The sequence below is a fragment of the Eutrema salsugineum genome, unplaced genomic scaffold, assembly GCF_000478725.1.
Source record: "Eutrema salsugineum unplaced genomic scaffold, Eutsalg1_0 scaffold_8, whole genome shotgun sequence".
NCBI lineage: Eukaryota > Viridiplantae > Streptophyta > Magnoliopsida > Brassicales > Brassicaceae > Eutrema > Eutrema salsugineum.
Window position 1 is genome coordinate 5,415,272 of NW_006256414.1, and position 10,660 is coordinate 5,425,931.

The 10,660-nt window shown below is 31.4% G+C and overlaps 1 protein-coding gene across 1 annotated transcript; it reads left to right on the top strand.

Moving 5' to 3' along the window:
- Window positions 1-9,271: 9,271 nt before the first annotated feature.
- Window positions 9,272-10,349, top strand: LOC112088120. The gene is made up of 5 exons (XM_024158279.1): window positions 9,272-9,313; window positions 9,402-9,666; window positions 9,754-9,871; window positions 9,972-10,099; window positions 10,204-10,349. Exons 1-5 carry the CDS (start codon window positions 9,272-9,274, stop codon window positions 10,347-10,349), a joined length of 699 nt encoding a protein of 232 aa, XP_024014047.1.
- The last annotated feature ends 311 nt before the right edge of the window (window positions 10,350-10,660 follow it).

Consider the following 10,660-nt stretch of genomic DNA (forward strand, 5'->3'; position numbering starts at 1 on the left):
GTTTATTCTAGCAACCTATTACACTTTTGATGAACAGATTAACCTAAAATCGCAGATTGAGTGATCAATTCAACCTAAGCATTAAGTCTAACAATGGTGAAGACAAAAGATATCAAGCCCTATTTGCATCTAATCCTCTAACTCATGAAATCCTTTGAATGCTTTAATCTAGCTAAGAGATCTACTCAGACATGGAGAAAAGAAGCACAGAAACAGATGGAAAGGAATTCATGAATTAAAATCGCAGAAGAGATAATAGGGTTCAGAATTCTTCTCAAAGTGTAGCAGATTTCTTCTCCCAAAAGCTTACAAGTAAAAACTCTATGGTTCAGGAAATTGTAAAAGAAAGCGTAGAAGAAAAGATAGGCGGGTTGGACTCTTTTTATTCTTTTCACGCGGCTTGAGATTAGGTAAAGATGTTTTCCTTATTTTTCTCCCGTCTGGAGCAGGTGCTCCACGAAGGGTCCAAACCGGGAGCAGGTGCTCCGCGGATGATTTCTCCAAAAGCGTGTGAAACAGCTCCTTATTGCTCCAATTCATCTCCTTTTGCTCCAATGCCTCCTAAACACTCCAATCCTCTGATAAGGCCTCTAAGTCACCTGAAACTACCTGAAAAGACTCCAAAAACTCCTAAAACATTTAGTAAACACAAGTTAGAATGAGTCAAAATCTCCACTCATCACATTGACAAGACTTCACGTAGATGTGAAAATGCCTATTTTGACTTCGTTGATTTTCAAAGGATATTGGATCGTTCCCATGATGAAGACTATTTAGTTGGTGTGTTTATTTTTGATTTAGTTATTGAATTTCTTTATTGTTATCTTACTGATGCTAACATTGTTTAATTTTTGTTGTCTATGAAGATTTGATAGGTTGTGTCTTAAATGTAAGACTATCTGGAACGTCCTGTGGTTTACTGACTGGAGAGCATTCTTTTCCTTCATATGGCAGTCTATGTAATGCTATATGTGATTCCGAGATATGGGGTTCATATTCAACCGTCACGTTCTGTCTTAGAGATAAACGGTACTGTCTGCTGCATGTTTTAAACTGTATAATGTCGTTTTAATTATTCTATCCATCTGAATATGTGTGGCATGTTTTAATTTAGTGGTGTTGATTTGAGTTTTGAATTGTTCGGTGAGATGGCGAAAAACTTTTATGCATCTTGGAGACGATGTGATCAAGATATCATTGTGTGTGTGCTTAGATGGGCTGTTATTGATTATTTTGGAGGTATTTTTAGTATACTAATTTATATTCTCTATGTTCGTTTCATTTTATTGTTTTGACTCTGTATTTGGTTTATCAATATAGGCAAGATCACTATATCTTCCACATCTCCTACTAAGTTCGAACTCAATCCCCATATTCCTGAGTTAGATGAGTTTTTGGAACAGTGAGTTTCTAATACTTAATGTTTGTATTTTGACTTTTTGGTATTAATTTGTGGTCGCCTTCTCTCTCTCAAGTCTTTTTTATAACAATGCAGATATCCGCGTAAGAGGCCATGCACGCGTGGTAGTGTGGCACGTCTACAATGAATAATGTTATGACGTCTACATTGAATATCATTTTTACCATGTATACAAATTATAGTTTAATTATTCTTTGTTCTTCAGACCTCTTTATTTCAATCAATAAATATATTTTTTAATGAAATTATTATTTTTATTTGATATTGAAGTATATAGAGCGGAGAAAATAATATAAGTTATATATTCACATAAATAACGCATGCTTTTGTTGGTTTCTTGGACTCCAAGTAACTTATATTTATAAATATTTAAGAAGATTCGAATATATCGCCGATCATATCATAACTTTTAGTTTTTTCCATTTAGTGTCTATGAGAATCATGGTGTTTGAATGGATTGTTTTATTGATTTCTTGGACTCCAAGTAATTTATATTTATAAATATCTAATAGGATTCGAATATATCCCCGATCATTCCACAATTTTTGTTTTTTTTTTCATTTAGTAGCTATGGAAATCTTGGTGTTTGAATGAATTGATTAATTAGTTATTAAAAAGGAAAAACTCGGTAGTTGAGAGGTGTGTATAAAATGTAAATAAAGGAAAACATTCTAAGAAACCCTAGAAAATAAATAAACAACGCGTAAACCACATAATTCTTATATCTCTATATATATGCATATATTTCGGTATAGGTATATATATGCGTCTATCGCGACTTCACGGGTTATCAGCCTGCATTGTTAGAATTGTTTGCATTTGGGTTCTTCGATGAAAGCGTTTGGTAAATGAGTTTTGTATTACGTTTTTGAGGACGTCACTAATCGTTAATTTTCTTTACGGTATTTTATTGATTGTTGTTATTGTATATATGATTGTTGTTCTATTGTACATGTCTAGGTGCTCACAGGCGACCACGTGTTAATTGGCAAGTTATGCCGTTTCATCTCCCGGGGGAAAATATTGTGTTTTCTAATAATTTAGATAGATGTGTTGCTGCTAAAAAACCTAAATTCCTTGCTTGGTTTAGGTGTAATCAGTCTTATCCAGAGGCAAGGAATCTTTTATACTCGGAGATTCCTTCTATGTTTGTATGGGATCGTAAAAATAGGACATGGAGGCCAAGACTAAAAGGAAATTCTGGTGCTTGTGTTGTGGACGAATCACCGACTGAGTATGGAGAAGAGTATTATCTGAGACTATTATTGGACATAGTTAGGGGTCCATGTAGTTTTGATGATATTAGGACTGTTGGTGGAGTCGTTTATCCTTCGTTTAGAAGTGCATACCATACATTAGGGTTTGTTGGTTGATTATCAGAAGTCAGTAATTTTTTACCTTTTTTTTTTAGTTTCTTTATCGTGGTATACTTATCTCTTATTTTAACAAAAGCAATATATAATAAATGATATTAGAATAATTATATATATCAGTTTTGTTATAATAATAAAGTTTAATTATAACATATTATTATTCCGCTTTTCCGTAATCTTATCGTTGCTTATATTTTATCAAAATAAAATAAAATAACTATATATGATACGCTGTATATTTAGAGTTGTTTATCATTCTTTTGGTGTTTTGCAAACTGCAAACTTCGGTCGGTGTATTTGTGATGGATAACTCATATCGTTGCTTTTCTTTTACCGAGTTCGAGTATATAATAGATGGATCCTGCGACGTTAACAGTTGTGTGGGTAAGCTGTGTGTATTACGTATATTCTTGTGGTATGACACATATTATGTTTTGTAAGTTATAAATCGCTATAGTGTTGACTTGCCTTTTTATGTTTTTACCGTTAAGATCTAATTGGACGTGTTATGACTGTTGGAAACTACGTTGATCCACAATATCCTTTTGAAAGCTACATGATGAACGAGATATATATCGAAATGGAGAATCAGAGGTATTGTGTATTATCATACAGTTTAGAATTCAGAGCTACTTATTTACAGCCAATTTTCCGCTGATTGTTTTATTTTATAATTATTAGAGGATGTCGTCTACCATGTCGTTTGGTTGGTAATTTTGGTCGAGATCTTCTCGATGGTTTGACGCATTGTGATGATGATATGATAATATGTATCGTTCTGGCTGCAAAAGTTGATATCATTCGAGGTATTCTAAGGCTGGAATTTATGATACTTTCTCGAATATATATATAACTATATAAAAACTATAAGTGTTTGTTAAGTTATTAATTATTTCGATTTTTTTTTGTGATATTAAGGTAATTGGATGGCTATAGCGGCTCCTAATTACACACGGATAATGTTGGCACCAGCTATTCCTGAAGTAGTACGTCTCCGAGAGGCATTGGTGTCAACCGATCAATATTGATTTCCATTCCACGAATACATAAATCTTGGAATAACAGCCTATGAATTTTTTTATATCGTGTAAAACTACATTGCAATTTTTTAGTTTGTTATTTTCCATTTTCTTCTCATATGAATTATCTTATATATCTCTGCGTGTGTGCGCAATTTTTACAATATATTATAGTAATTGTTCATTTTATATTTAAACTAATAATTGTTCTTTCATGCGATATGTTATTTAAGAATTATAAATGTTATAAACAGAGGATAAATTATATAAATGATAAACCGTAAAAATATTTTGATTGATCGCATTTTATCTAATTTATTGATACACTTAATTATTGATATGTATTATCGTTTTTAGTAACTTAGACACATCGTTTAGGAATAATTCCTTAAATTATTTTTCTAAATCTCTAATTATTTATCTATTAAATATATTTTCTATTTTGTATATACAATTGCTGTAATGTTTGCCATTTTTTAAATTGAATTTAATTTCATTATGTTAATTTTCCGTTAAAGTATATCTAAATCGATATTATCTGAGTATTATTTTATTATTTTATACAGAGAATTAGAAGATTTTATCGTTTTTAACATTTTTAAAATAAAAAAAATAGAAGATTTGATCGTCTTTACCTTTTGTTGCGATATATGTATATTCTAAAAAAGTTATAAACCATATCCGAACTAATTCTAATTTACATATATATATATATCATGTCTCCTACTATATATATATATAGATACCCATTCTTCGTCTTGATCTCTCCCAAACTTTTCTCTTTGTTATAATATCGTCTGGTCTAAACTATGTCGATTTTTAAAAGAAAATCAGCATCTAATGTTTTCGTTAGGGATCTACGTCCTGGCTCTGATAACTTTGTTATCAAAGTTAATATCCTCAAGATTTGGGATGGATTCAAAGGTAGAGGGGGGTGTTCACTTGAGATGGTCTTGGTTGACCAAGAGGTTAGTCCTATAATTTATGAATATCTCGGTTAGCCAATTATTTGTTGGTTAATTTTTTTATTATTGTCCTTTGGATCTTAGGGTGATAGGATACAAGCAACTGTTGAAAGGTTTTTTGCTAAATCTTTTCGTAAAGATTTGATCGAGGGGAGATCGGTGCTTATCAATACTTTTAAGGTTGTTGAGTATAATTCTGAGTATCGAACTACACGAACGCCTTTCAAGATAGTGTTCTATGCAACTACGACTGTCTCTGTATGCTTGGATTTTCCTCAAGACGTTCCTGAGAAATATATGAAAAGTTTTCCAGATATTTTATCAACTGATTTGGACAATGGCTACTTGATCGGTAACATATCTAAACTGAGACGCATATTTTTAAAAATATTTTTATGACACGGTATTTTTTATGACACGGTAATTGTTTTGGTTCTTTCGTTTCGTCCTATTTTATTACAAACTCTAAGACGTGGTCGGACAAATCGTAAGAGTTGGTCATGTCGAGGACGTTATGGCTCAAAGAAAACGTCGTTCTAGACTTAAGATTTATCTTAGGGATGAGAGGTAACATACTTAGTTCTAATTTAATAATTTATTTTATTTTGTGTTATTTTTTAGTTATATGATTTAACTCATGATTATTTATTAATTATAATAGCGATCTACAATTACCATGTACTCTTTGGGCTGATTACGCAAAAGAAGTTGCTGATTATGTTAAACGAAATTGCGCATCCGTCGTTGTGGTTATTATAAGGTTTGCGTGTATCAAAAACTATCTAGGTATATTACTTAATGATTTATACTGATTCAATTTTAGTGACAATTATGAAGAGTTTTATTATAGATTATATATGTTTCTGATACATCGATTTATTTACACTTTTTAGGTTAGATGAGCGTCTCAAATGCTTTTATTACAACTCAGATTTTGTTTGATCCAGTTTGTCCTCTTGTGGTGAAATTCCGATCTGAGTAAGGATTTATTCAATGGAATTATAGTACGGTTTTATTTGTACGTATGTTCGTTCTACTATAATTAGTTTCTTTGTTTTTTCCGTTTAGGTTGCCTCAAGATAAGTATATTCTCATTCCTAATGAAGATGATTCGGGTGTAGATTCTAAAGATTCATTAAACAATGAATTTTTGGGAACTAATATTAGGCGAAAGTTAAGTTCTATACATTCGATCGATACGGTATGTGAATATGCGATACTCTATTATTTATATTTATAAAAAAATTTTGTATATCGGTGGTTGTCGTTGATTATCTCGACTAAGAAGGTTGGTAAGTATGTGACATTGGCGACTATACGCTCGGTTGCCAATAGTAATTCGTGGTATTACATAGCATGCAAGAAGTGTGAAAAAAAGGTTCATCCTATACCCGAGAGAGACTATGTTCCTTCGCCGCCGTCTTGGAAATGCATTAATTGCAATAGTAATGTTTATGAGTCTGAAGTTGTTGCTAGGTAGTCAATCTCTATTCTTTGATTTCGGCGTCCACATACTTTCTAATCTTTACGTCTTATATTTTTTATATTTATAAAATTAATTGTCTAATTATTCTTTTACAGTTTCTTTCTGTTGTTGAACGTGGACGATGGTTTTGGAGGGATGGCAGTCTTTGTCGTGTTTGACAAAATTGCTCAAAAATTGTTTAAGAAGACTGCCGAGGAAGTTTTCGAAGAGTCTGTTGGGGTACACTTATCGTTTTATTTGATAAGCGTTATGATTATATACCTCAATTAAAATACTTTTGTAATATATTTTGTAGGATAATTCGTCTGGACTACCTCAATCACTGCGTGATCTAGAAGGAAAAGAGTTCCTTTTTAAGGTTGTTGTAACTGAAGATAATGTCAAAAAGGTTAAGAATTCGTTTTCGGTTGACCGGTTTACATCTGATGACTACATGATTCAGACGTTCTGTAGTCAGGTCTATTCTGAGGTATGCTTTTGATTCTTATTTTGTCTGGATATTTGGATATATAACTATGCATAACGGATTACTTATTTGATATGTTTTCTTTTTTTTTTAGCCTCCCTTTTTGGAAACCTTCGTCGATGAAGATAGAGGATCACATGTTGAGAAAACTCTGCCTGCCTGTTCTAAAAGTTATTGTGATGATCCTCATGTCAATGTCGATGTAAATGCAGAAGATTCTATCGAGAAGATTGTACCTGCATCTTCTAAAAGTGACTGTGATGCTCCTAATGACATTGTTAAACTAAATACAAATGTCACACTCGAGAAGACAGCTCATGTGGGTTCTAAAAGAGATCGTGAGGATCCTGACGTCATTCCTACTCCTCCCAAAACATCTGTATCTAGAAGGAAGAAGAACTCTATGTCATAGGATGTTTACTGATAATGCTTTCGCTATTATATTATCTTAAATTTTATGTTTTTGAGTTTTGGTAGAACCTTTTTATTGAGAATATTAATGATTTAGATTTTATGTTTACTTAATTTTATTTAATTTGAAAGAGTTCAATTTGAAAGAGTTATTTTTCTTTTATAAAATTGATTTGTTTCTATTCAATTTTATGTTTACAATCATCGCATGTATCGCATATTCACATCCAGTCTGTAAATCATTTTTTATCGCATTTATTTTGTTATGCTTATCAAGTTGATATTATGTCAATAATTCATTTATTATTCTTTTAGATATGATAGTGGGTTATAATCAATAAACCTTTTGAAGCGTTGTTTTGTGATTTAGGTTTATCCTTGAACACATATACGTAACGTCCTGGAAACTGTCGTGACTTTGAAAACTGATTCTATTCCGACTCGATTCATATAAATCTAAACTCTGTCCTTTTTTTTTGTTGTAATTATCAAAATTAATAAAATGTATATATATCACGATATAGTTAAATAATTATCGTGATATATATATATTACGATGATAATATTTGTACGAATAAGTATCCAGTATATGTAACAAATTAATTATATATTCAGTTTTAATGATTCTCGAAGATTCTATAGGAGATTTATTCTGTTATATTTACGTGTGCATATATTTATGAAATAAAACAAAAATGTCAAATATTTATCAAATAAAAAGAAAAATGTCAAATTTCCAATAGAAAAAATGTCAACATTATAATAAAACCCTAGAATACTCGGTTATGTATAGATGTAGTGTCATATCGTGGTTTATTCTATTCTTTGCTGTGTACTTTTTCTTTATACCTCTATAATGAACTCATCAGGTGCGATATATACTATACATCCAATTTGATATCGTATACTATACATCCAACTTTATATCGTTTTGTGTTTATTAAGTTCTGTTTTCGTATTTATATTGGTTTGTAACTTAGATCTAATTACGTTTCGTAGGTGCAAATACACGTGGAAGTGTTCGTCTAAACGTTTTGCCTTTCCATCTTCCTGAATCTGAGATTGTGATGACTGATGAAGGCGAGAATCTTGGTCCTAATCGAACATCTAAATTCACGGCTTGGATGAACTGCAACAAAAAATACCCGGAGGCTAGGATGCTTACGTATTCAGAAATTCCAAGTCAATTTGTTTGGGATCGTAGGCAAAAGTTATGGAGACGACGTGTCGTTGGTGACCCTGGAGTCAGTGTTATAGCAGATTGTTCGGATGGATCTGACGAGGCTTATTATCTCAGGATTTTGTTGGCTGTTATAAAGGGCCCATGTTCTTATGAGGATATTAGGACTGTTGCTGGTATCGTGTATCCTACCTTCAAGGATGCATATTATGCGATGGGACTAGCCAATTTATAAATTTCATAAGTTAAGCATTAGGATTTTAAGTTATTTTTTAGGGTTTAGGGTTTAGGGTTTAGTCCCAAAACGTTTTCGTTATAATTAATGAAATTACTAAGGTTTATTTTAATATCGTATTTTTTATCAAAATGTCTCCTATAGTTTACCATCATAAGAAAAAATAAAACATGGTTTCCGAGTTGAAATTATGTTATATTTATAATGTTTATGAATTGATGTTTTTCTTTTCTTTCGTCTCACGGATCAACCCTAGGTTATTTTTGGAATATTTCCAACGAATATATCATCATTTGATCCGTTGTAACTCCGAAGGGACATTTACCTTATCATAAAATAATAAAATAAACTTTTATGTGAAAAATGGATCTTATATATATTTATCGTATTTTTTTATTAACAAAAATAGTTAATTTTAGTTAGAAATTGTCATTTAATTTTATTAGTTTTGATGAATCCTTCCTTAAGTATATAAAACCCGCCTTTAAAAGCATAACCGTCATTTCTAAAGTATTTTAAACACGCCGTTTAAAACATAACCGTTCATTGTCTCCGTCTTATAAAAAGAAACGTTCATTTGTCTCATTTTTCATCTCCAAACCAAAAAAAAAGAAAAACGAATGGCTCCATGTAATAGAGTTTCTGAACTTCAGAAGATAAACGGCGGGCAACGTATTTGTGTCCAAGTTGTTCGAAATTATTATGATTTCACTAACATGCATTACCCTCATCGGAAGTTAGTTCTCGCTGATGAATTTGTAAGTTTGTAAGATTTTTAAAGATTATCCATGTTCATGTTTTGGGAATGTAATCGTTTATTGATTCTTTTTTACTAAAACTGTGTAGGACAATCGCATCCTCTGTACCATGCCATCCGAAATAATTAACAAATTTGAGGATGTATTGCTCGAAGGAGAGTGGTATTTTCTTGGTAATTTTGCAGTTACTGACAGATTACCTCATCCAAGCATATCATCAAACAACTGTCATATACGTTTGAACGAGGATACAATCACTGAAAAAACCGATCCGAAGTCTTCCAGAGAAATATACTCTTTCTGTGCATACATAGATATTTTGCTTGCGTTGATTCAAACTGACCGATATCTTGGTAAGTTTCCTATATGCATGTTATTATCTTGGTTTATCTCATTAACTTATAAATGATTTTTTTAAACTTAGTTGTTTAATTTTGCAGTTGATGTTCTCGGGATTGTCACTTTTGTTCAGAAACTTCAAAGTGGAGTTCATATGTCTGATACATCGGATAGACCCACAGAACGTCCACTTATTCGTTTTGTACTCGAAGATCTTGAGTAAGTACAACTTTTCCTCATAATATCTGATGTCAGACTTGGATTTCTTTATATATTAAAATATGTTAATTATCTTCTATGTTGGTGTAAATATCTACAGTGGAAATTCTTTGAAATGTATTGCTTGGGATAACTTGGCAACGAAATTTGAAGAACTTTGGACGAATCGTGATAAATCTTCAAGGCATAGTATTGTATTGCGATTTTTCTCTTTCAATAGGTGGAGGGGTACGTAAATATTAACTATTAATATCTATTCAATATGGCAATTAATCAGAAGTTTAACAGATTTATTGTTTCCACATGCATACTGAATATGTATATGTTATTAGATGAGTGGATAGTTGAATCGGAAAGATTCATATCTGATATTCTCGAGGATCCTCCTACTCCAGAAGTGGCAATAGCAAAGATGAGGCTTGAAACTGCAGTTGATTTTACCCCTTTGGATGATGAATATGAAGAACAGTTTCCGTAGGAAATACTAAATTTTTATTTCGTTTTTTATAGGTCATGTATTTGAAGAACATAGCTATTTTTTATTTTTATTGTAATACATAAAATATTCAATATCTATAAACTTCATCTATAAACTTCATCTGTTTCGTAAAATATCTCATTTTAGCGTTTTTTTTTTATATTTACAAAGAATGACACTTTTTGTTTTCAATGCAATACTATGTTCTTAGTCCATTGACACTTTTGTTGATTTAAAAGTATTATAATATTTTACTAGGAGAATAAATATGTATATATATAATAAACATATATTTTAGAAATTGAAAAAAG

Bases quoted from the DNA above. Each gene is read 5' to 3' on its own strand.
- LOC112088120 (XM_024158279.1), top strand. From the start codon at position 9,272: ATGCATTACCCTCATCGGAAGTTAGTTCTCGCTGATGAATTT. The intron at 9,667-9,753 runs GTAAGTTTCCTA...TTAATTTTGCAG, and splicing joins TCAAACTGACCGATATCTTG to TTGATGTTCTCGGGATTGTC. The intron at 10,100-10,203 runs GTACGTAAATAT...ATATGTTATTAG, and splicing joins CTCTTTCAATAGGTGGAGGG to ATGAGTGGATAGTTGAATCG.